The 26,722-nt window shown below is 42.4% G+C and overlaps 1 protein-coding gene across 4 annotated transcripts in view; it reads right to left on the minus strand.

The window, feature by feature from the left end:
* The window catches only part of TMEM108 (transmembrane protein 108), a 414,040-nt gene that overhangs the window by 13,126 nt on the left and 374,192 nt on the right, over positions 1-26,722 (minus strand). For all 4 annotated transcript variants that reach the window (XM_056800233.1, XM_056800231.1, XM_056800232.1 and 1 more), the window contains one exon: positions 5,539-7,575. In XM_056800233.1, coding sequence (XP_056656211.1) covers positions 5,539-7,575 — 2,037 coding nt within the window. The remainder of the gene's footprint in view (positions 1-5,538; positions 7,576-26,722) is intronic.

Here is a 26,722-nt window from a genome sequence, read left to right on the forward strand (position 1 = left end):
AGCTTTCTTTTTTCTTTTTTTAAAAAATAACTCTTACCTTCTATTTTAGAACTGATACAAATATCAGTTCTAAGCCAAAAGAGCAGTAAGGTCTAGTCAATTGGAGTTAAATGACTTGCCCAGGGTCTTATGGCTAGGCAGTGTCTAAGGCAAGATTGAACCCAGGTCCTCCAGACTCTGGGTCTTAGCAACTCTATCCAGAGCCTTTAGGTATCCCTAAACTTGTATTTCACTGCTTTCTTACATGTGCCCTAGAATATAGCCAAGGGTATGGCAGAGCCCACTTTAACCAGCTTGCCAGAGCCAAATGTTAAATTTTCATGTATTAGACCTTGGAAATTAGTGAAATCAGGGCTTGATTTATTACTTTTCTGATTGTCCAGACTTAAGAAAATGACAGAGAAAATGAACTTAAATGTGTCATGAATCAATTAACCCCCCTCCCTGAGAGCTCGTTATTAAAACATTTACCAAAATATCTCTGGATTGAGTGAAACTGTACTGCTTGCTCTTTGTTTGCCTGCCTCCATGTCTTTGTTCATTTTTAAAATCTTTATTTCTGCTTGTAAGGTCCTCCTTACCTATCTCTACTTGCTAAAATCTTACCCATCTTTTAAGAACCAGCTCTAAATTCTGCCTGCATCCTGAAAGTTTCTAGAATCTGCCAGATAGTGGTCATTTATCTTCTCATGGCATTGCCACATCTTGCCTGGTATTGCATTTCTTTGTCATTTATTCCCTAGGTCATTGATTCTTGATCAGACTATAAGCCTCCTGAGGGCAGGGTCCATGACTTCTTTATCTTCCTGTTTCTAGCAGCACAGTGCCTTATACACAGCAGATACGTAATACCCACTCAACAAATGAGCAAAGCGAATAAAGGTCAGGGAGAAAATGTTTTTTGTTTTTTCATAGAAAAAGGGAAAGTTGTTCTCTGTCTTGCTGGACCACCCACATGTATAACAGTACCAGACAGTGGCAAAGAAGGTAGAGCGATTTGGCTAGGGTTAAATGGTTAACGAATGGTAAATCCTTGCTGTTTCTTAGCCCAGAGAGCTTTTCATGAATACTCTGCCTCTTATGGTATTTCCCTCTTCTTGTCCTCCACATCCTCCCTTTTTGGTTTCCTATGTAGCAAGATACAAATGGGTTGGTCCTCAGAGCACAGCCTTCTTGAAGTGGCTGTCTTATCCTGCCCAGTCCCCACCCCAGGCTTTTGACTGGATAGAAAATAATTCTGAGCTAAAATTTTTTTGGTGGGTGTTGGGGTAGGTTCTAGACTTGGGATTTCCCTGTGTAGGAAGCACCCAGAGAGTAGGGTGGAGTTGGCCTCAGAGCCAAGAAGATCTGCTTGACATCTCCTTGCTAAGATTCTGTTGTAGGGAAGGAGCTGACCAGCATTGGTCAGGGTAGTTTATTACAGGGAGCTCCTTATACCATTGAAGACAGCTCCAGTCTGTGGCTGCATCCCTGTTCTTTATTTTTAGGGGATAAAGGAGAAGATCAATAGCATGTATATAGAAGATCTAGTTATTCCCCCTGGATCCCCCCGGGAAGAGGAAATCAGGGAGCTTGCCTTCTCTCGAGTGGCTCTCCCCCATTCCTTTACCACAAGAGGCTTCTCCCAATGAATCTCTCTTGGGAAGAGCTCCTTTCCCTGGCATCATCTTTAGGGAGGCAGAAGCGGGCCCACAGTAGGGCACTGGACCCGCTGTTCTGATCCAAGATCAGTTTGTTGGAGAAGAGAACACCCAAGGAGGGGGTTCCTAGAACAGCAGGCATGAGCAGTGTCTGTCCTGAGGGGGGCAGCAGACTCCACTGTATCAAGAGTTTAGGGGGAGCTTCTGTGTGTTCCCAGCTTGTCGGAGAATGGGTGTCACTGAGAGCCACTGAAAGAGGTCCTAAAGACAAAGCATCCCTCGGTTCTGCCCTTCAGCCATCACCTACTTTAGACCTGGACAGCAGCTAAAGAGACCCTCGAACTCCATTGCCAAATAGGACTGCTGCAATTTGGAGTCACTCAGCTCTCCCATCAACCAACCAATCAATCCTAGTCAACTCACAACAATCGATTAAATGCTTACTAAATGCCAGACAGTGTGTTAGGTCCTTGGGGGCAGAAGGGGGGTGTTAAAAGACAAAAATGAAATAGCCCTGGCCTTCCGAGATCTGCCATTTCTAGATGGGGCATCCCAAGGGAGCAAGTCCAGCCCAGAACCCCCAGCTCTTTGTGTTCTACAGGGGGTCCATCCCAGTGTTGGCCCAAAGGATTCAGGGACTGGACCACTTATTACCAGTGGGGAAGCCAGCCTGATGGTGCCTATAGGATTGCTGTTACCGAAATCATTATTATTGTTGTTTTAACACAGTAATGGTGATGGTGGTAGAACCAAGTGGGTGCCATGTGGCGTAAGAGAAGACATAAAGGGGCAGGGGTTTTAGCTGGAAGTCTTTATTTCATCTTCATCTATCAAATGGGGAGAACAAACCCTGCCCTGCCTACCTCCCAGGGCTGGTGTGAGGATCCAGAGAAAGACCTGAAAGGTCTTTGTGAATTGCTGAAGGCAATACATGTGGGAGACATTCTTTTTCTTATTATTACCAATTACCCCATCTATAGACTTTCAAGGTGGGCTTTCTAGACACTCCAAAGGGGACCCCTCATATTCCTGGCTTTCTAAGTGAGATCCCATTGGAATTAATCAAGGGATTTAGACCTGGAAGGGCCCTTTGAGACTGCCTAGTCCAAACTCCTCATGGGAAATGATTTCTTCTAGGTCTTCCAGGTGGTAGGGAACAGAATCCGTTTTTTAACCCAGGCTTAGTGAGTTCAAATCCAGTATACCTGGCTCTCCAGAATACTGCCAAGCCATTCATTGGCCTGAGAGCCCCAGCATCAAGTAGACAGAGCCTCATGGAACACTGAGTTTTCAAAACTGGACAAACCTTACCACCTGATTATTATTCTTATTTAAACCCTTAATTTCTGTCTTAGAATCAATATTGTGTATTGGTTCCAAGGCAGAAGAGCAGCAAGAGCTAAGGCAATGGGGGCCAAGTGATTTGTCCAGGGTCACACAGCTAGGGAGGATCTGAGGTCAGATTTAAACCCAGGACCAGAATTCCATTTCTAGACCTGACTCTCAGTTCCCTGAGCCATCTTAGCTGCCCCACTAAACCCTTATCTTCTGTCTTAGAATCAATACTATATATTGGTTCCAAGGCAGAAGAGTGGTAAGGGCTAGGCAGTGGGGTTAATTGACTTGCCCATATAGCTAAGAAATGTCTGAGACCAGAATTGAGCCCAGGACCTCCTATCTCTAGGCCACCTAATGGCCCCCTCCCCTCTTGATTGTTTTTTAAAGGGTTATTATTCTTCTGAAGGAAATCTGGAAAAATCTTCCTTCATTTCTCTTGTATCCCATGCAAAGTGAAATAGGGCTGAGTGAGAAAAAGCCTCCTTCTACTCTAATGGAAACCCCAGGGCTCATCACTGGGTGCCTTCCTTATACCTGTAGTAGTCTCCCTCCTTCCCTCTGCCTCTCAGAATTCTTAGCACCCTCCAATACCTCCTCCAAGATGTTTCCTGATTCCCTCTTGGTTAGTCCCTTCCCTCCTTCCTTCATTATTTTGTAAGTTCCTTGAAGGCAGGAATTGCCTCCTTTTTGTCCCTGTATCCCCAGAACCTAGCAGAGTGACTGGATAAATGCCTGTCGAGTGAGTTGGGTTTTAGATATGCAGAACAGAGATTCCATGACCAAAGGATGCCATGATGTTGTGGTCCCACCCACTATGTGATATCCCAGCATGGCTGGAAGGCAAGTCATTCAGTCATGAAGACAACAGTGGGAGGACAACTGGAGTTGGAACTTGGTGAAGGTTTGGTCCATTTGGATCCAAGAAGATGTGTATGAACGTGTAACAAGGTCAGGGGGGAAAGAGCATCAGACGTGGAGTTCAAGAAGCTGAGGTCAAGTCCACGGCTTTCACCTAAGGGAAACCACTCAGAACCATTGGATCTCTGTTTCCTCTTCAGTAAGATGAGGAATTTGAACTAAGGTAATAAATCAATGATCTCATGATCTAACTTCTATCTAAGCTAGATAACACAATGGATAGGGCATTGGACTCAATTTAAAAAAGATCCAAGTTCAAATCTTGCCTAGATATTTCCTAAGTTGTGTGGTTCTGGGCACAAAAATCTTTATCTGCCTTACAGTTTCTTCACCTGTAAAATGGAGATAGTAACAGTATCTACCCTACAGGGTTGTGATCATCAAATACGATATTATTTGTCAAGTGTTTGACAAACCTAAAAATGCCAGTTATGATGATGATGATTTTAGGATTAGGGGAAGGTAAGAGAAGATGAATACTTAGACATTCTGACATGTTGGAGGAACTTGATTTAGCAGGGACTTTTCATCGTGTTACTATCATCTCATTTGTAAGAAGAGCTCCTAAATTTCTGTAAGAACACTAGTGGTGCTGGCTCCAGTTTTGAAGAGAGGGAGGTCTCTTATGTCATGCTCTTGAGAACTGTCATCATCCCAAACTCATGTCAATATATTTTTAACAATGATAAAGATTATTTATTTTAATTTAATATTGGTGAAGACCTAATTAAGATGGAAATGGCATTTTTCTCAACTTTTTTGATGACATGAAGCCTGGGAGAGGCAGTGAATATATGGGATGACTGAAGATTTAAAAAAAATCTTGACAGAATAGAACAATGGGAAATTTAATAGGGGTGACTATTAGACCTGGCACTTATGTGAAAAAAAATCACCTAAGGTTAGGGTGGAGGTGACCTACCTTAAAAAGACTTAAGCGTTCTGACTTTGTGGTCAACATAATGCACGGGGTTGACATGGTGGCCATAAAGGGCAAATGCAACCCTAGATTGCATTGAGAGAAGATATTTTGACAGATGATAGTCCTTCTATACCTTGAACTGCTCGGGCAACATATGTGATACTGTGTTCTCTTCTTGGCACTTTATTTGAGAGGGCCAGTAATAAACCATAGTTTGGTTAGAGGAAAAGAGAGGAAAGTGTGGAAATTGGGTTTTGAGAAATGATCAAAGGGGATATTTAACCTTGGAAAAACAGTATTGGGGGGTGGATGGGTGGGTGTCTTCAAATAGTAGAAGTGATTTCATGTGGTTAAGAGAACAAATCTGAAAACTGTGTAGCTCCAGAGAGTAGAAGGAGGACCAAGAACTTAGGTTATCTGGGTTCAGTGTAAGAAAGAACTTCCTGCCAGCTGGAGCAGTCTTGAACCAGAATGGGAAGCGTCATGGACCATTTGCAGAGTGGCTGGACTGTGAGGGAGTAGTCGTTCCTTCTTTGACTTTATAGGGAATAAGGAGAAGGAGCAGTAATGATCTGCTTCCCTGGGACTGTCTAGAGACAATGCTTTTTAGGGGCTGTTTGGGACCATCTGTAGGTTCAGGTTTATGAAGGGGGCAGGGATCTAGGGATGGAGAGAACAACTAGGAAAGAGAGGAGGGAGGAGAAAGGCAGCTCCACTTACAACAGGAAGATATGGGCACACTGATGGCCAAGATCACCCAGACAATGTCCATCTTGCTCAGGCAGATGGTGGTTCTGTGCTGGGGCTTGTCCCCCTCGGTCACATGTGAGATGTTTCCCGGCATGCCAGGCTTCCAGGTTCCCGCTGGGACCAGTCTGTTTAGGAAGTTTCCAGTAGCAGTGGAACCCACTGTAGAGAGGGGACTGTATACTCTGCTAGCAACCGTGAGTGTGATCGAATCCCCTTCATCAGTAGGAAGGGGACTGCTGGAGAAAGAAGTGGTGCTCCCGGGGGGCAGGGTGCTGCTGGGGAGCAGGGTGGGACTCCTTGGGGGGAGGGTGATGTTAGAGAGCAGGGTGGAGTTCTTGGGGGCGAGGGTGCTACTGGAAAGCAGGGGAGGCTTCTTTGGGGGCAAGGTGCTTCTGGAAAGCAGAGTGGGTCTCTTGGGAGGGAGGGTGCTTTTGGAGGGCAAAGTGGGGCTCCTGGGGGTGAGGGTGCTGCTGGAGAGCAGGGTGGGACTCCTGGAAGGGAGGGTGCTTTTGGAGGGCAAAGTGGAGCTCCTGGGAGCGAGGGTGCTACTAGAGAGCAGGGTGGGACTCCTGGAAGGGAGGGTGCTCCTAGAGGGTAGAGTGGGGCTCCTGATGGAGAGGGTGCTGCTGAGAGGCAGAGTGGGGCCCTTGGGTGGGAGAGTGATGCTGGAGAGCAAGGTGGGATTCTTGGGGGGGAGGGTGGCTTTAGAGGGCAGAGTAGGGCTTTTTGGGGGGAGGGTGACCCTGGAGAGGATGGTGGGGCTCCCGGTGGGTAGGGTACTGCTGGAGAAGACAGTAGTGCTCTTGATGGAGAAAGTGATGTTGGAGAGCAAGGTTAGGCTCTGAGCAGAGACAGTGCTACTGGATAGTAGGCTGGGATTCTTGGAGGAAAGGCTGCTGGACAGTAGCTTGGGGATCCTGGTAGAAAGGGTGCTGCTGTGCAGCAGGTTCGGGTTTTTGGAGGAGAGGACGCTGGATAGTAGTTCAGGGCTCCTGGTAGAAAGGGTGCTGCTGGAGAGCAGATCAGGGCTGGCCAGGGCCTGCTGGGTTGTAGAAGAAGCTCCCTGAGGGCTCCCCACCACCGGGGATGAAACAGTGACATTAAAGGCAGCCTGGACGGAGCCCCCTGGGGCTGTTGAGACCCCAGGGTTGGCAAACAAAGGTACGCTGGTTCCTGGGGTCAGGGAGAGCCAGGAGTCGCTGAGACTTGGGACATCCTGTGACAGGTCACTGTGCGGGGGCTGAGAAGGCACTGTTGTGGTTTCTGGATCAGGGTGGGGCTCCGTGGCCATGCCTGGGGCCATGACTGTGGCATCGGGCTCCCTTCCATGGCTGCTCTCTCGTTCTGCCTGCCTGACGCCTGGCATTGTGTCTCCATGTGGAGAGTCCATAGACGGTGCCCACACGATGCCAGCAGGCTCTGTAGTAGCAGTCATGACCTGGGGCCGTAGAGACTCAGAGGAGTAGGATGGATTTCTCGAGGTGGGAGTCGAGGGATGGGGCTCTGTCTGGGAACCAGGCTCTGGGCGCCCTGTGAAATTGCCTTTGTAAATCTGAAAGATTTTCCCAAGAGGACGTGTCTGCCCCAGGTGGAGGGCACTCTGGTTGCGTGCCCGCTGAGTCTCCTTCCGGCCAGCACCGCCACCGGCCGCAGGCGGGAAAGGGCGAGCCTTCCTCGAAGAACCTGGTGGCCGTGGTGGGCGGCGGGTTGTTGTCACCATGGTAGCAGAAGTGCTGTTTGTTAGGGAGTGTTTCTTGGAATGGGGGGGTTTCTTTGCCACAGTAGTTGGGGCAGCATCTGTCAGGCGGCGTCCATCGGTCTGGGGAGCTGTCACCACCACAGTGGTGGGGGAAAGTGCTGTGGCATGGTGATTGGTGGAACTAGGGGGCACTGTCGCCATAACAACAGGGGTAGTGTCCATCTGGGGGTTCTGATGTGACTCCCTGGGAGACGGTTCCTGGGTGGCAAATACCAGCTCTTCTGTCAGTGCCAAGATCAAGAGAACACCTTAGGAGAGAGGAAGAGAGAACAACTTAAATTTAAAAAATGATTTTTTTGATTCAGAATTTAACAAATACCAAATTAAACAGGGATTTCTATATGTGTAGAAAAAAAAGAAAAATGAGAACTGTACATGAAACTGTGGGTGCCTATTATATATATATAGTTTGCTCTCCTTTCATAATATCTGCTGAATTGAGTCAGTAGCTTTGAAAGCCATCTTGCCTTGTCTGTGATTCTTCCTGGTCTTCTACTTTTTTTCCTGTGTCTTTAAAAAGAGTTTAATGACTGACTCTCTCTCTCTCTCTCTCTCTCTCTCTCTCTCTCTCTCTCTCTCTCTCTCTCTCTCTCTCTCTCATTCTCTTCCTCGCTCTCATTTCTCTCTCCCCTCTCTTTCTCTTTCCTCTCTTTCTCTTCTCTCTCATTCTCTCCTCCCTTTCTTCTCTCCTCTCCTATCTCTCCATTCTCTCTCTCTGATTCTCTTCTCTCTCCTCACTCTCATTTCTCTCTCCCCTCTCTTATTCTCTCTCCTCTCTTTCTTCTCTCCTCTCCTATCTCTCCATTCTCTCTCTCCCTCCCTCCCTCTTCTCTCTCTTCCATTCCATCTTTCTCCCTCTCCATCTCTCTTTGCCTCCCTCCCTCTCTCTTTCTTTCTCTCCCTCCCTCTTTTTCCCTTCCTCTCCATCTCTCTCTCTGACTCTCTCTTCTCTTTCATTCTCTTCCTCTCTCATTTTCCTCTTTCTCCTCTCTCTTATCTCTCTCCTCTCTCATTCTCTCTCTCCTCTCTTTCTCTTCTCTCTCATTCTCTCTCCTTCCTTTCTTCTCTCCTCTCCTATCTCTCCATTCTCTCTCTCATTCTCTCTCCTCTCTCTCTCTGTGTCTCCTTTCTCTCACACACTCATACACTCAACCCACCCCAATGCTCCAAGCTGAAACCATTGTAACAGATATGCATAGTCAAAGAAAAAGAATTATTGCATTGACATCTCTCCAAGTCCGGGCCTCATTCTGCACCTTGATGCCATCTCCTCTCTCAGGAGGTGGGTACCATGCTTGCTTCATCGCTGATCCTTGGGCGTGGCACTTTCTAAGGCTTTCCAATTTTGGGCAATTGAAATGTAGAAAGGAAAGTGATGGGATTGGAGTTCCCAACATACAAGCCCCACCTTGGGCCTCATGGATGCTGTATGAAAAGCCCAGGAAGCAGAAAGAGAAACCTCATGGATGATAACCATTTCCCCACACCCCCATGCCAGCTCAGAGGGCTATCAGTTCTGTTGTACTTAAGGACAGATTTCAATCGCTTCACTACTCAAAAGGAGGCAGTGTATTGATAATGAAGAGCAGGGTCAAATGGCTGCTCCCTTTTGATCTGTCCTTACCCCTAGAGGTAACTGGTTCCAGTTGTGAATTGCTTGGTCTACATGGCCACAGAAGACTACAAGAAGCTCGTTGACCAAAGAAGATTTTGCTGGAAGATGGAAATATGTTGCATCCCCCCTCCCCCCATCACAGTGTTCCCTAGGAGGCCAGGAATGCCCTACAAAAGGTCCTGGCAGCACTGAGGGAGGCAGGATCCCTGATGAGTTTCTGGGAAGCATATGGATGGAGCTATTTGCCAAAGCAGTGTGCTTTTGGAGGATGGCTGCAAACAGAGCACTTTGCAGGATGCCCGCTTCCCCATCTGGTCCATGCCAGGAATGGCTCTCAGAACCCTCCAGCCCCTACGCCACTTCCAGTAGTGCATAGTATAATTCCCATTGTTGTTGGTACAAACACTGGACTCCCATCTACTTCTGCCCCAGATTCACCCTGACCAAGTCACTGCTTCTGCATTTTCCAGCCACGATTCAGATCCAAGCACTTAACAGCCAGACCCTTGTTTACTCTGCATTGTTCATGAAGGATGGGACCTTGGAGAGGGCACGGCAGACCTGGTGTTCTTTATGGATTCCGAGTAAGCACTGATTGATGCTCTTTGGAAAAGAGGATGTGGACAATGAAGGAGAAATGAGTGGATGAAACAATCACCACACAAGAACAAAAATCTCCCCCATCTGAAGCAATCCTTAATTATTCCCGTCCCTCCACTACAGCTCATTTCCAGCAAGGACGTTCTATTCTTAGCACCTTTGGTCCCGACCTCTGCATTTATGCCACGTGTCTCTTTGTGGTCCTGGGCTTGACAAATGTCCTGGTTTAGCGTCAGTGACAGAGAACATAACTTGCTTTCAAATGGAATGCAGGACTAAAAAGGACCGTGGGGAATTCATCCCAGAATCTAGTTATGCTTCTTACTCTTCAGAACAAAAGACACTTAGGTGGAGAGAAGAGATTCTTGAAAAACTGACTACGTTATTGGCAGAGATACAAATCAATCCATTGCTTTTTGGAACTAGGTGAGAACTGTCATGACACTGTTACTACCCTTCCACTGCAAGATCCTGCTAGTGGCTGTGTGAGCCAAGGAGGTCACAGACAGAAAGAGAAGCACAACATCTATCAACTTAACCATAACAGAAGTCTTTAGAAAAGCCCCAAACTAGAAAGAAAGTGGGTCCTCATCAATGGGAGAATGGATGAAAAAAAAAACCATGGCATTTGAGTGAAATGAAAAATTATTATACGGGAGGTGGGTGGGGTGGGGGTGGGGGCGCGAGGTGGCTCAGTAGATTAAAAGTCAGGTCTGGAGATGGGAAGTCCTGGGTTCAAATTTGGCCTCAGACACTTCCTAGCTATGTGACCATAGCTTAAGACCATCACTTAACCCCCATTGCCCTATCCACTCTTCTACTGTGGAATCAATATTTAGTATTGATTCTAAGAAGGAAGGTAAGGGTTAAACATTTATTGTACCATCTCATAACAAATATGAGGAATTCAGGGAAAAAGAGAATTGTAGGAAATTATGAATAGTAAAGTAAGCAGGAGAAAAGAATAGGCTTGTAATTTAATGCAACGAAACCCACATTTTTGAAAGGTAGATGAGTGAGGTTAAGTGCATGAACCATCTTGGTTTAGAGAACAGAGACACAACAGCAGAGGTGGGGGACTACTGATTTGAAGTATGGCATACACTGCTGACCTTAATGGGAAAATCATATGCTTTTTCTTTGAGGAAGTAGGTTTAATTCAGAGGGGCTGTGTTTTGGGAAATGCCTGTGATGGTTTGAAAGAAAGCATCTTTTTCCAAAGTGGATTCTATTTGCCCTAAGGTATGGTCACATAGACGTATAGGATTGAAAGGTAGAAAGGGATTTCCAATGTTTATCTTCCTGCTTTCAAGGAAGGCTGCACTGAACAATCCCAGATGCATTTATTTATCCTGCTGTTTAATACATCCAGGGAAAGGGATTATATACTGACCCATGATAACATGCAAGATACTCACCCATGGGAGAGTTTTCCTCATACTTAGATCAAATGAATGAAAATAAACCAATTCAGACAACTTGATGAATCCTTTAAATATGTCCTGAACTATTTACTACTACAAATATGTTCCTTTTACTCTTTAAAAAGCAACAACTTGCATTATATAGCATTTTATATAATAGATAAGGGAACAGCTAGGTGGCATAGTGGATAGGGCACTTATTTGACATCAGGAAGTCCTGATTCACATACTGCCTCTGAAATTTATTATCTGTGTGATCCTGGGCAAGTCACTTAACTTTTGTCAGCCTTAGGTTCCTCATCTATAAAATGAGGATAATAATACCAGTAAGTTACCCTTATACTGTATACCTTCCTCATCAAGTTGTATTGAGGCTCAAATGAGACAATACATGTAAGATATTTTGCAAACTTTTAAGTGTCATATAAAAATGAGTTATAATTATTAATGCCTCAAGATAGTCCATTCCATTTGGAGATGGCTATAATTGATTGTTGGGAAATTTTTTCTTTACATTTAAGCCCAACTTGGCTTTTCATGACTTCTATTTAGTGCTCTTATTTCTGTCCTTTGGAGCCACATAGAAAAGTCTAACCTTTCTTCTCCATGTCAACACTGCAAATACTTGAAAAGGATGAAATGGCTATTATGTCTCCCTCTACTTTTATTTTTTACCCTTCCACTTATCCAAGTATCCAGGTCAGATATTCCAAGTTCTTAGATAGGATAATTCCTTCCTTCCCTACTTTCTTTCCTTCCTCCTTTTCCTCCTTCCCTCTCTTCCTTCCCTACTTTTTTCCTTCCTCCCTTCCTTCCCTACTTTTTCCTTCCTCCTTTTCTTCCCTCCCTCTCTCACTTCTTTCTTTCCTTCCTTTCTCCTTCCCTCCCTCCTTTCCTTCCTTCCTCCCTCCCTCCCTCCCTCTCCCCCTTCCTTCCTTCCCTACTTTCTTTCCTTCCTTCCCTACTTTCTTTTCTTCCCTCCCCCTTCCTCTCTCCCTCCTTCCTTTCTTTCTTTCTTTCTTTCCTCCCTTCCTTCCTTTTTCTTTCTTTCTTTCTTTCTTTCTTTCTTTCTTTCTTTCTTTCTTTCTTTCTTTCTTTCTTTCTTTCTTTCTTTCTTTCTTTCTTTCTTTCTTTCTTTCTTTCTTTCTTTCTTTCTTTCTTTCTTTCTTTCTTTCCTCCCTTCCTTTCTTTCCTCCCTTCCTTTCTTTCTTCCTTTCTTTCTTCCTTCCTTCCTTTCTTTCTTTCCTCCCTTTCTTTCTTTCTTTCTTTCTTTCTTTCTTTCTTTCTTTCTTTCTTTCTTTCTTTCTTCCTTCCTTCCTTCCTTCCTTCCTTCCTTCCTTCCTTCCTTTCTTTCTTTCTTTCCTCCCTTCCTTTCTTCCCTTCCCTTCCCTTCCCTTCCCTTCCCTTCCCTTCCCTTCCCTTCCCTTCCCTTCCCTTCCCTTTCTCTGTCTCTCTTCTCTTCCTCCCTTGTTCTTGGTACACTTAAGCTATTTTTTTCTTTAGTTTTAAATTCACTTTTATTTTTTAAATCATAAATATTTATTTTTTCTCCCTCTGACATTCCTTCCTCCCTATGGAAAAAGAAAATAAAATCCTTGTAATAATACACATGTTGTGGTTGTTCAGGCATGCAGTTATGTCCATCTCTTTGCGGCCATATGGTCCACAGTGTATCTAGTTATTTATATGTTGTGTCCTCAATTTGCCTATGGGCTCCTTGAGGACAGGGGCTGTTTCTGCTTAGCATAGTGCCTGCTATACAGTAATTGCTTAATGGATAATTCGTAATTTACTGACTTTATGGAAAAAGGACAGTGACCTCCAAAGGAACAGTGTTATAAATAGGACAATAAGGAGACAGATGTACTGCTGGTATACAGCCAGTTTTCATTTGGGTGATAACATTTGGATTCTAAAATTGTTTTTTTTTTCAAATTGGATCATAAAAAGGTTATTACAGTTTTCTACTTCTATTTTCCTTCCATCTACTTCCAATGCAACCTTCAGTATGTAAATCAAGTGAGCATTCAACTAGAGTCCTTGGTACAAAAGGCTAAGGACTGAATCAATGTGGATCTCAAATAAAATGTCCAGGGTCTCTAAACAGGAATTTGCACAAGAAATACAAATTTATATTCAAGGCATCTTGTAGAAAGCTGCCCAACTCCCCTCTTTCCCAAGATGATCTGGGGGACACCCCAATTTGCATATCATTTGCATGAATTGGCATAATGAGTTCCGGAGTTGCTAACTCAAAATAGGTAGGATGAAATAAACTAAATTAATTCAGTCAAGTGACTACAACTGTATTAAAACCCAACATGGCAGACTTGGAAGTATGTGAAAGATAAAATTGATTTTTAAACAATGGAAGAATGAAGACCCGGAAATTCAGGCACATTGAAGGTGAATAATGTGGATGCTGGGAGAAGAACCCAGGTTTTACAGGGAAGATAACTGTGTAAACTGAGGGACAAGGGAAGGGAAACCAAGTCTGTTTCTATTGTGGGACTGATGGTTTTTGTCCTCATTGATGGCATCTGGCAAAACAAGCCATACTGTATTTTCCTTTACTCTTCTTTCTAAGGCACAGTGTTATATACACACATACATTTACATATATAAATACAGATATCCCTTAGATACAACCCTTTTTCCCTCAGTGAACATAGCAACCACACCCTGATCTCTCAAATAAAAAGACATTCTCCTTCCAAACTTCCTTCCAATTCTATCTTATCGAATGATTCCCAGTCCTTTTGGAATTTAGGCATTATTGATTTGTTTGATTTTTATGATACTTCTTCTTACTTCCCTTTCACCCCAACTCCAAAAGTACTATAGAAAATATTTTGTTTTCTTCATAAAAATGAATCAAATTTTGTTTTGAGAATTTCTTCATATTCTATAGATCATAGGATCACAGAGTACATAAATTTAAAGTTGGTGAGGACCTTAGAGGCCATATAGTAAAACCCCCTAATTTTATAGATGAAGAAACTGGGAACTCTGAGACATTAAATGATTTGTCTAAGGTCACAAAGATTGTAAGTGATGGAGTTGGGTTTGAACCCAGGTTCTTTGCCTTTTAATTCAGCTCACTTTCTGTGATATCATACAAGGGCAAGGAATCTCTAATTTCTTGGTCACTGGGGGTTCAAATGTGTTGTGAACTCATTCAGACACAAAGGGCTTATGGGAAGGAGAACATCTGCCTTTATATTTCTCAATACTGTTTTATACCTTTTCAACAAGCCCATTGTCTTTTTTTTTTTTACAAACAGATTGCTCTATTTAGTTAGCTTCATTTTTCAGTGCAAGATCCAGGAGGTACCTTCTGTAGATTTTCCTTGAAGTCTGATCTATCATTGCTTCAAAGGAGGAAAGGGACTCTCAGAAGCCATATAGTCCATTCCCCTGCTTTGAGGTTAGAAAACCATACAGGAAAGTTGGAAATGTATATTATGCTTAAAAAAACTAGGAAAGACAATCCCACAATTCCACTCTCTCCTTCAGTCACTTGCATCAGTGCTAAACAACCTCTCTGTCTAGAAGTTCTTCCCCCATCTGTAAGCACATCCTCTGCCATAAGGAATGTTCTACTACTTTAAGATTATAGAATCAGATATAGAAGGACCTTGGGGTAGTTGGATTAGATGGGCTTCAGAGACCCTTTCCATCTTGAAGTTTACATTCTATCGAAGTAGGTAATCTGTACCCATCTAAATATTAATGAATTGATTAATCAAAAACATCTATAAGCCTCTCCTTGTGCCCAGGTGCTGTGTTAAATGTGAAAAACAACAACAAAACTCATACCCTTAAGTAGTTTCCATTGTAATGGGGGTGGTGTGTAATAACAAATATACATATATGTGTGGAAAGTAACCAAGAATATATAAAATATATACATTAAATACAGAACAATTGGAGGACAAGCAGGGAAGAGAAGATGCTACCAGCCAAGGGGAACAGGAAAGACGTCATGATACTCCACTGACCATTGTTTTTAATGTTCTGGACTTTGAAGGTACCTTTATTACTTTCATTATAAAACAAATTTAGAATCCCTATTTCTTAGAGTGGAGTCTTCCTTGTTCAGAAAGTTTCCCTGCAAACACACATACATCTGTTTTTGGAATGAGTTGCTTATTATTCCCAAAGAAGGAACTAATAACTAATTGCTCCTGACTCTTCTGCTTGAGGTTGTTAGGATGAAACTCTCTGGGTCACTGAGTTAAAAGAGCAGAAGGAATCCCTCAGAGTAGTTATAGTTAATTGGGCAGGCACCTGGGCTTCCACTGGGAATTGTCTCAGGATCACTGGTTTGACCTTCTGCTTGATCAGGTCACTGACTCCATGGGGGTTGGTCCCTGGGGTATACCCTTCTGAATGCATGCAAAAGAAAATTGCTTGAGAAAGCCAGAGGATGAGAGTATGTATGTCTGGCAACATGGGGGCCATGAGTTCAATGGAAACCTGTGACTGTGGGTCCCATAAATATACCACTTGTGTTTGTAACAGCCATTTCCACACCTTAGGTATGGACACATTCTGAGAAAGGAAGAGAAAGAGTAGGAGAAGGAGGGAAGGATGAGAGGAGAAAGGCAAAAAGCATCTGATCTCTCTATTGTGGAGACTTAACTCTTAGAAGCTCATATACTCTTGGTTGTTCCTTGGAGGTGGGTAGAGGAGGGAACTAGAGTTTCTTGGCTACCATGTTGGATTTTACATACATCATGGGTGTCAAGGAAGTCCCATGTGGTTCCTGTGTTGATTTGTCTTTTCTATGAACTTACATGGTTACATAGAAGTTATTCACTTTTTCAAAAGGTAGTAGAGTGCCTGACTGGGGATCAGGAAGACAAAGCCTGCCACTATTACTAGTGGTGTGACCTTAGGCAAGCCATTTAACCTTACTCTGAGAGTTTGTAAAATGAAGTTGTATTCCCAGAACTGAGCTTTGCACCTGGCACATTGTAGGCATCTAAAAATATGTATTAATTTGTAGATTATTGAACTAGATGGTGTCTATGACTTGTGACCATTAAGCATGTGTGAGAGAGGGGCAATATGGTGGAGAATGGTGATTCTCAATGTGTGGGCATCTGGGGATATTGAGGCTCTTTTAAGATCTCTGTGAATCCAAAAATATTTTCAAAATAATTCTTTGATGTTTGCATATTAAAATACTCTCTTTTTCAACTTCATATCAGTGTGAGGCTGGGTTAGCTTCATATAATTCAACCAAAACAACATATTGAAACAGACAATGTGGAAGCTGATTTGAGAATCCAAGTATTTTCTATTAAGTCAGACATTAAAGTGATTTGCAATAATATAGAAAGTGGTGCCACTCTTTTAATTTTTTTGATTCAGAAAATGCAGATGTTTTTATATAAATGTTATTTATTTTGACATGTGAGGAGTTTGTCATTGATATTTTAAAATGATGAATACTCTGAAATTTGTCAGTTATAATTTCTAATATGATGAATATCAGTATTGGGAAAATATTGCTGGATCCAGTTTGTACCAGATTGAAAAAGCCAATTATTGAATTTTCAGCATGAATATTTATACCTTGGAAATCAGCAAATGCTACAAATCAGAGCTTGATTTGTTGTTTTGTTGATGGTCTAGACTTAAGAAAGTGATGGGTAAAATGTTATTAATTCATATTAAACTGAAAAGTATGTTGGGTACATTTCTCCCACAGGCAAGCTGGTTGTTAAATATTTAACAGCACACTTCTGCATATAACCCACATAAAAAAAAGCTTTTGGAGTTCTCAATAATTTTTAAGAGGGTATAAATTTTGAGAATTCCTGGTAAAGTTGATAGCAAAAAGAACCAAAAAACCCTTGAGATCAAATCTTGTCTCTGATACTTGTGAGATGTGTGATCTTGGAAAAGTCATAGTTCTTTCTGAACTTCATGAAAATAGTTAAGACCATAATTAATCAATCAGTCAAACAGCATGCGATGATTAAGTGTGTCTTTTTGTGTCAGTAACTAGACTCAGGGTTGAGGATACAGACAGAAGTCAAAGATGATATTGGTGAGAACTCAGAGGAAAGAGATCTGTAAACACATGAAGAGTAAGGGCATGGGGGCTGGGGCATTTTCTAGAGGGTGAAACAATCTGGAAAATCATGTGGTAAGACATCCCTGAGAATCTGCCTGGCTTGTTTGGCCCTGAGTCACAGTAGAGGCAATTAAAATGATTCCGTGGCATGGTCTTCCTCACCTATGACAATACGTATTTTTCTAGGAGCCATAAATGTTTATCCATTGAGATCATTTTTCATCCTGGATTGAAGTGTTATTTACTTATATAACTTGGTTCTGGTAGGGCCAAAGATGGCAACATGATTTAAGGAAAAGACTCCTCAATGGGAAAAAGGTGATTGGCATTCTAGGACTGGCTTTGCTACTACTATTTGTGTGAAAGTAAGTAAATAGTAACTTTTCCAGGTAGGTTGTACAGTGGATAGGGCATTGGGTTAGTTAAAATCCAGCCTCAGGTGCTTTCTACCTGTGGGACCATGGGCAACTCACTTAACTTCTGTCTCTCAGTTTTCACAACTATAAAATTGGGATAATAATAGCACCCACCTCCCAAGTGGTTGTGATGATCTAAAGAGAGAATATTTTTAAAGTGCTTAGCATAGCGCCTGGTACATAGTAGATGCTTAGTAAATGCTTGTTCCATTTCTCCCTCCCCTCTAGGTCTTAATTCCTCATCTGTAAAATTAGAGGACAAGTCTAGGTAGTCTTCAACATTTTTCCAACTCTATGATTCTAGGAAGATTAATTACTTTCTGTGCCATTCCTGACTCCCCCCCCCAAAACACAGCCATATGGAAAAGAAGGCTCAAACCCTTTCATCCAAAACAGTTCTCGTCTAAAGACTGAGGTTCATTCGTATAAAGTTAAGCTTGACCTCATTTCTTCTTTTCTCTTTCTTTGTTCCTCCTGAATCAGTTCAAGAAGAATTAATGGAGATATTCCTTCGTGGTTCCATTCTGTTGCCTAAGCCTAGACAAGATGATTTTCCATTTCTTTCTCTCCACTAAATATTTCTTTTCCTATAGACTTCCTTATAAAATAGCTTAACTCTACATCTCTCTCAGTTTTTATGAGACTACTTCCATTAGGAGCTCAGCTATTCTTCCAGAAGGTCTTAGAGGACATGAATTCCAATCTTCATTCTATTGCCTATTAGGTATGTGACTAGGTAATTCACTTAACTTCTCTTGGCCTCAGTTTCCTTATCTGGAAAGTGAGGGACTGGGGTAGATGGTCTATTAGGTCACTCTCAGCTGTAACATCTTATGAATTAGAGTTTTACTATGCTGACCGATCTTGGAACTGCTCAATGTTTCCCCTCAGATTTTCCCCCATGACTAGTTATCTCCGTGTTATCATTGGCTTAGATCCTAAATGCCAGAAATAAATAGGTTCATAGACTTGGAACTGTGAGTGACCTCAGAACATAGGGTCAGTGCTGAAATCTTAAAAGTCTTCTTGTCTAACTTTCTCTTTGTATGGTCGAGGAAACTGAGGTCCAGAGATGATGACAACCACTATCACCATCACCACCATCACCATCACATTTATGTAGCATCTGAAAGTTCCCAGGACACTTTACATGTGTTATTTTATTCCATCTTCACATTAACCATGAGAAATCAGAATCGAATACTTAAAGTGATTTGTCCAAGGAGACAGTAAGTAGGAGAGCTAAGTTTTGGACTTGGGTCTTCCGTCTCCAAATCTAGAAATCTTTCTACTTTACTGGATTCTATGCTATTTCCCCATAAAATACTGAGGGCAGAGTGTCAGACTTGGAGTTAGGAAGACTTTGGTTTGAATCTCATCTCTAGAACATTTTCACAGTGTGACCATGGATAATTCACATCATCATTCTTGACCTCAGTTCACTGAAAGATCACTGGTTTTGGAGATAGAAGAGTTGGGTTCAAATAATGCATCTTGCATTCTGTGGAACCTTGGGTAAGTCATTTAACCTTTTGGAGCTTCAGTTTCCTCATATAAATGAAGGTGACTGGACCAGAAGGACTCTGCGTTCCCTTTTGGTTCTGAATCTATGAGCCTAGGAACCCATGAAGCTATGATCTTGATTTCTTACCTCACTGAGTTGTGAGGATGAAATAATATATGCAATATCCTTTTCAATCTTAAATAATATAATATATTAAGTAATATGATAAAGATATAAATGCCTATTATTATTGTTATTAGTATGGACAATAGAGGAAACGACACAGACTCCTTTTTATTGGGTGTTATTAAGAGTTGGGGGGAGGTCTGTGTAGGAACAGTGGAAAGATGAAGTAGGAGACTCACGACTCCCTTCTCACCTACCTGGGACTTATACTCTGAAAGAGTTTGAGCCTGCTGCAACCCAAATATACAGACACGCACATACATGCATAAATGGTGACCTCTCAAATGCTCGCCAAAATCCAACAAAAAGAAATGTTGTTGGAAATAGACAGATGAAAAGGTCTTCTCCATCTCTAACTACATAATAGGGCAATGAAAATGCCGAGATCATTCCATTGGTATGATGGGAAAGAATAGGCGCACCTTGCTGCCGAACCACTTTGCTTTCTCCTAAATCCAGTAGAGAGATGCTCGGAAACCTCCTGAAAATGTCGGCCAAGCCAGGGATGGTGCTCAGTGAAGTCCAGCAGCTGGGCCAGCAGGCCATTCATGGAAATGGTCTGAAGGGAGGCTTTCACACAGTCACCTCACCTGCTTGCTGGCAGTAAGAGGACCAAAGAAGATGGGGTTTTGTCTTTCACTAATAGCATCTCCTCCATGCTCTTCTTCCCACCTCAAGATCCTCTACTTCCTCCTACTCCAAGCTCATAGAGGGATGAGCTGTAGCTCCCTGAAGAAGACTTCTTAACTTCCTTTTTTGTCATGGGCTATGGTAGGTATAGAGCCAAGAATTCTAGCTAGATGCACCAGTGCCCTTCTTGAACAATTCTGTATTTGAGCATATTGTACTCAGTTTTATTCAGTCACCTTATGTTTATGTTATATGTTCCTGGAAGCTCTTGGGGTTTCCTCTATTAGAATGAAAAGGACTGGGGGCAGCTGGGTGGCTCAGTATACTGAGAGCCAGGCATAGAGATGGAAGGTCTTGTATTCAAATCTGCCCTCATATACTTCCTAGCTGTGTGACCCTGGTCAGGTCACTTAATCCCCATTGCCCTGCTCTTACCACTCTTATGCCTTAGAACCAATACACAGTATTGATTCTAAGACATAAGGCAAATGTTTGCAAAAAATGGATAAAAGGGACTGGAGGCAACTAGGTGGCTCAGTGGATTGATAGCCAAGCCTAGAGACAAGAAACCCTGGGTTCAAATTTGGCCTCAGACATTCCCTAGCTGTATGACCCTGGGCAAGTCACTTAACCTCCATTGCCTAGCCCACACCACTCTTCTGCCTTAGAACTAATACACAGTATTGATTCTAATAAGAAAGGTAAGGATTTTAATTTAAAAATAATGAGATTGATACATTCTGTTGAACTTGACTTCCTAGTTCCTAGCATAGTGTCTGGCACACAGCTGGTGCTTCATAAATGTTGATTCAGTTACACTGTGGATACTCAAAAAGGAGAGAAAAGTTATCTAAGAAAAACATTCATTCAGATCTAGTAAAAATCCCAGGACATTGGTTTAGACCTGGAAGGGACCTTGAGAAGCATCTGAAGCCCAGAGTGGCTGGTTAAGTGGCTTCATCTCAAATTCACAACGAGGAGATGAGTGGGTATTTGAACCCAAGTCCTCTGATGCCAAATCTAGCTCTCCTTCTGGACCACATTTCCTGGTAACAATCCTATTACAAGGCAATGTTACATACTGTCCTGATTTTGCGGATTAAAAAAAAAACACACCCCTACCTTCTGTTTTAAAATAGATACTAAGTGTTGGTTCCAAGGCAGAAGAGTGGCAAAGGCTGAACAATTGGGGTAAGTGACTTGCTCAGGGTCACACAGCTAGGAAGTGTCTGAGGTCAGATTTGAACCCAGGACCTCCTATCTCCAGATCTAGATCTCTATCCATTGATCCACCTAGCAGGCACACTTGTGGATATAGTTTCCTCCAAATAGGGAATAAGCAGAGTATAGTTATTGGTCATGGGCTTTGTAGCTATTTGGCCTTTCAGAAGAGTGAGGTGGGAAGGGTGAACAGAACACTTGGGATGGGCTCTTTACTCCAATGTCTATGACAGCTGCACAAACGTGGCTACATCGCTTCATCCCTGGGAGCCTCGGATTCGTATCTGCAACAGGGAGGTGGTAATCATGGTCCTTTCCACCTTAGAGCACTGGGATGAGGAGTGCGCTTCCTAAAACTTGAAGCACTCCAGAAGTGTTTGCTGATTCCATTCCATGCTTTCCACATTAAGCATCCCTACTGGGTGCCATCTTCCAAAGATGAGAAGGCAATGGCTCTGGCCCTCAAGACGCTGCCTCCTCTACCGACCAAAGACTCACGTTGTATGAAAAAGAAGCACCGATCTTAACCACAGGGTGAGAATGAAAACCTCATCCTGTACCCCCGCTGCATCAACGAGCAAAAGTTGGTATGAATCCATTTTGGACCTAGTCATGTCCTCCCACACAAATGATTTCTTTCTGCTTTTGGACCTATTTATTTGAAGCAGAAATAAAATTACAGAGGGCATGACTCCCCAAACAAACACACAAACAAACAGAGGCAGTAGCCACTGGACACTACAATAAATACTCTGGGAATGAGTGCCTTCACTTTTCTCTCTGAGTGATTTAATTACATTTGGTTCAGGGGATCTTGAGGAGGGAAGAACAAGTAAGGTACGTACCAGAGAGAGCACTTGTCCAAGGGTGTGGGCTGAGTGAGGTTGGGGATAGAGGGTACATCCTCCCTTGGTTTTACTCAGAAGTCCACATGCAGAATCTTTTGTCCTGGTACAGGCATTCCTGTCTGACAATAGTTCATTTCTTTTTTTTTTTAACCCTTACCTTCCATCTTGGAAAAAATACTGGGTTTTGGTTCCAAGGCAGAAGAGTGGTAAGGGCTAGGCAATGGGGTTAAGTGACTTGCCCAGGGTCACACAGCTAGGAAGTGTCTGAGGTCAGATTTGAACCCAGGACCTCCCGTCTCTAGGTCTGGCTCTCAATCCACCAAGCTACCCAGCTGCCCCCCAATATTCCATTTCTAAGTATTATATGGCAGACTCAACTTCATTTTTTTCTAGGACTCCAAAGGGTTGTGGGAAAGATTTTACCCAAGGTTTAATGGGTTTTGAACTGGATTCCTCAAATCCTTTGTACCTCATGCCAGTGTTTAACTCTGGACAGAAGTCCTGCCAAGGACAGTAGTATAAATAAGTCACACCACCAGTCTCTTAGCAGTGTGTGGCTAAAATAGCCCCATCAGGTCTTGGAAAGAGCTCCAAGGAAGAAAAGGAAAGGCCAGAACTTTGACACAGTAAGAGGCATAACGTCTCTAGCATTCAGCAAAGCTCATTTTATAATATTCTAAGTACTTCAACTGCCTTCAAAACCCATGAAAATGGTCTCCCAAATGCCACCTGTCCCCAGCTCAGGCTCACACGCATGAGCTCAGGGTGAAAAATTAATCTTGCCATCTTGAATAACAGGAATACCAAGCTCTTTGTTTAAACACCAGCATCTATACCACTGCCCATCCAACAGTGGACCATCAACAGCATTCAAAGGTCAGAGATAATATCAAGAAGAAAGAAGATAATGCCAAGAAGAAAGAAAGAACCTAATGGATGCTGGGCTTCTGGGATGCTGGGAAATAGTTTGTGCATGCAGACAGCAGGGGAAGATGCTAGCTGACAGGACCCAGTGCTGCTTTCAGGTAAACTATTTCCCAGAAGTCTACTATGTGTGATGAGCCCCAGTGCTTCCACATGAACACTGTCTCTCTCTCTGTATCTCTCTCTCTCTGTGTATCTCTCTCTCTCTGTGTATCTCTCTCTCTCTCTCTCTCTCTCTCTCTCTCTCTCTCTCTCTCTCTCTCTCTCTCTCTCTCTCTCTCTCTCTCTCTCTCTCTCTCTCTCTCTCTCTCCCCCTCTCTCTCTCTCTCCCCCCCCCCATATATAGTAAATGGCCAAACTGAGATCAGAACTCAAGTCCCCTTGTTGCAAATCCAGTACTCTTTTTTTTCTGCTTATGTAACCTTGGCTAAATTAGCCTCTCTGGACCTCAGTTTCCTTATCTATAAAATGAAGGAATCGAATTAGAAAGTCATGGAGGTCCCAGTCCTTACTGCTCCTCTGCCTTGGATTGGATACTTCTAAGTATCTGATTTTAAGACAGAAGGTAAAAGTTTATTTTTAAAAATGAGAAAAGATCAGGTCCTCTGGATGTCTTCCTTTCCATCCTTGTGATACGTGCTAAAACATTCAAATAATGATAATAATACTAGTAACTAATATTCATATAGTATTTCAAGGGTTGCAGAGTCCTTTCCAAATTATCTCTTTTTTTTTTTAAACCCTTACCTTCTGTCTTGGAGTCAATACTGTGTATTGGCTCCAAGGCAGAAGAGTGGTAAGGGTAGGCAATGGGGGTCAAGTGACTTGCCCAGGGTCACACAGCTGCCAAATTATCTCTTTTTGATAAATGTCTTACCTTTAAGTTTTCTGGAGAATGGCCATACAAAAGAAGTACAAGGCACAGTGCCCTGCCCTCAGTCTAATCCAGTCCAGGAAACAAGGTAAGCATGAAATCCCACAAATCCAAGTTTTACAGGACAACATAGCACAGGACAACAAAAAGAGTACTGGATTTACAACAAGGGGACTTGAGTTCAGATCTTAGCTTGGCCACTTACTATCAGTGTGACTCTTGGGACTCAAGTCTCCTTGTTTGTAAAAGGATGGGATCAGAATAGAAGACCTCTAGAGTCTCTTCTAACTCTAAATCTAGAATCCTATGGTTTTATGAGAGGAAAAAAAATTAAATTGTGTGGTGAAGACTCTTAAAAAAATCACATTTATCTTATTTTTAGGTCTGTATTCTCTCTCTCTCTCTCTTGCCTTCCTCCCATTGAGAAAACAGGAAAGACAAAATCCATTACAAACATAATTATTTAAACAAAATAAGTTTTATTATTATTAATTTAATGCCTCAATCTGTACTCTTTGCATTGTGGTATAGGCAGTGAGGTGGTGCAGTGGAGAGCACATTGGGCATGGAATCAGGAAGACATCTTTGTGAGTTCAAATCTGGCCTTGGACACTTCACAGTTATGGGACTTTGGACAAGTTACTTCACCTTATGAGATCTGGGGAAAGGAAAAGGTCAAAGAAGATTCCTGGGAGCATGGCTGACAGGTTGGTAGTCTGTAACCAAATTCTACAGTGAATTCATTCTAAATGGGAGAAGGATTCCTTAACAAGAAAATTACTAATCCAAATCTCTTATTATTAATCAATGAATCATTCCTTTATGAAGCTTTATTAGCATTTAGTATAGTGTTTAGTACTTAGTAGGCTCATCCCAAATTCTTGGGGACTTAATTTGACTTGATAAGTTTTGCTTTTTAAAATGGCTCAGGCCAACCAATCTATGTGTTGTTCAAAGAACAAGTCTTTCTTCCACTTCTCTGAGCACATTAATACTTTTAAACAAGATACAACAGATTTTGAACCACTTATATGATAGTTTCCTTACAGCAGTTTTATATGAAGGGAGATTTCCTGGAAGAGGGGAGAAATGGTAATTCCCAAGTTAGGAGAACATAAAGTCCTTTCAAACTCAGACATGGCAGCCTTGTGTTTCTCATCTTGATATCTTAAGGAAGACAAAAATCTGTCCCCATCTCTCGCCTTCCTCAAGGGAGTGCACTAGGTCCCAGGGGCCAGAGAATCAATAGGAAAAAAATCTACAGAAAGATGAAGAGCTCCTGGGAGTTTCCACATATTTCAATCTCAGTTTGTTTTCAGTAAAGATTTCTTTAGAACAAGTTTTCTTTCTTTAAAACAAGACAAAAATGATAGGGACCTAACAGAAGTAGAAGAGATTTTCCTGAAGGCCAGGTCCATAATATACCATCCTTGCCTTAGACCCGGGTTAAAAACCTATAATAAGCACTTACTAGACATGTGACCACTGGAAAGTCACTTAAACCTCTTTGATTTTGGTTTCCCAATCTGTAAAATGGGGAAAGGGTAGCTAAGGTAATGCAGTGGATAGAGCAGGACCTAGAATCAGGAAGGCTCATCTTCCCGAGTTCAAATGTGGTCAAACTACACATGGTCAAATTAGGAGTTGGAAAGATCAAACATAGAAATCTTGGGGTTTCAGTGAACTTAAATGAATAAGAATGGGTGATGTAATTCAGGTGATACCACACAGGCTCCCATGGCAAGAATCTCTTAAGTGAAATGGAGGAACCATCTTAGTCAATAAAAGGGTTACAAAAGCAGTACTGAGGATATAATCTCAAAAATGACAGATGACATCTGTTCAAATCCAAGGCAAACTTTTCAGCATCCACAGTGATACAAGTCTATATTCCAACCAAAGATGCCAAATGGCCAAGTTGCTCAATTCGATGGAGACCTACCACATCTTCTAGAAATAATATAAAAAAGAGACATCACCTTCATCATAAGGGATTGGAATGCTAAAATAGGAAACCAAAAGAACTGGAATGTCAGACAATTTTGGCCTTGAAGTACAAAATGAAGCTGGGCAGAGATTAATAGAGTTGTGTCACGATAATTTGCTGGTTGTAGTGAACATTCTTTTTCAACAATCCATAACTTGACTCCACATGAAGATCACCAGATGACCAATATAAAAATCAAATTAATTATATACTTTGCACAAAGTTAGAGAAACTCTTTGTAGACCTTTAAAACAAGACTTAGAGCTGACTGTGGCTCAGATCGTGAGCAAAATTATAGCAAAATTCAGACTGAAATTGAAGAAGTGGGGAAAACCATTAGACCATATAGGTATGACTTACATGATAGCCCTTATGAATATGAAGTAGAGGTGATGAAGAGAATTAAGGGATGAGATCTGGCATATAGAGTGTCTGATGAACTATGGACAGAGGTTTACAATATTGTTGAGGAGGCAGCAACCAAAAACGTTCCAAAGAAAAAGAAGAGCAAGAAAGCAAAATGGTTGTCTGATGAGGTTTTATAAATAGCTGAGGAAAGGAGAAAGGGAAAAATGTATCCAACTGAATGCAGAATTCCTGAGAACAGTGTGGATAAGACAGATACAATATATGTTGCAAAGTCTGGATTTTACAATGAAATCTCATGCAAGAAGGAAATGGAACTTTGGCTGCCAATGGGAGATGGGACTGGAATTTCCAGCTAAGAAAAGCAGGTGGACAGTTGGGAAAATACTTCTTATCCCTTTTGAACTGAGAGGGGAAGGAGCAAACTCACTGAGCTTATCCTGTTACAATTCCTCATGGTTCTGAAGAGACCCAGATTAACTATCTTTCCTTACAAGTGGTGGATAGGGACTTTTTCCCTTTGGGGAAGGAAAGAGCCTATCCATCCAAAATATTTCCTGCCAAACTGTATCTCTATATCAGGAAATTACATCAGGCTGACTCCACAAGGTCTTCAGGGACCCAGGTCCCCAACTGAGCCCTCAACTCTTAAAGGAAATTTAGGTAGAAAGTAGAATAGGGACTTCCTGTTTCTCTCTTCCCTAAACCTACC

The sequence above is a fragment of the Monodelphis domestica genome, chromosome 5 (assembly GCF_027887165.1).
Source record: "Monodelphis domestica isolate mMonDom1 chromosome 5, mMonDom1.pri, whole genome shotgun sequence".
NCBI lineage: Eukaryota > Metazoa > Chordata > Mammalia > Didelphimorphia > Didelphidae > Monodelphis > Monodelphis domestica.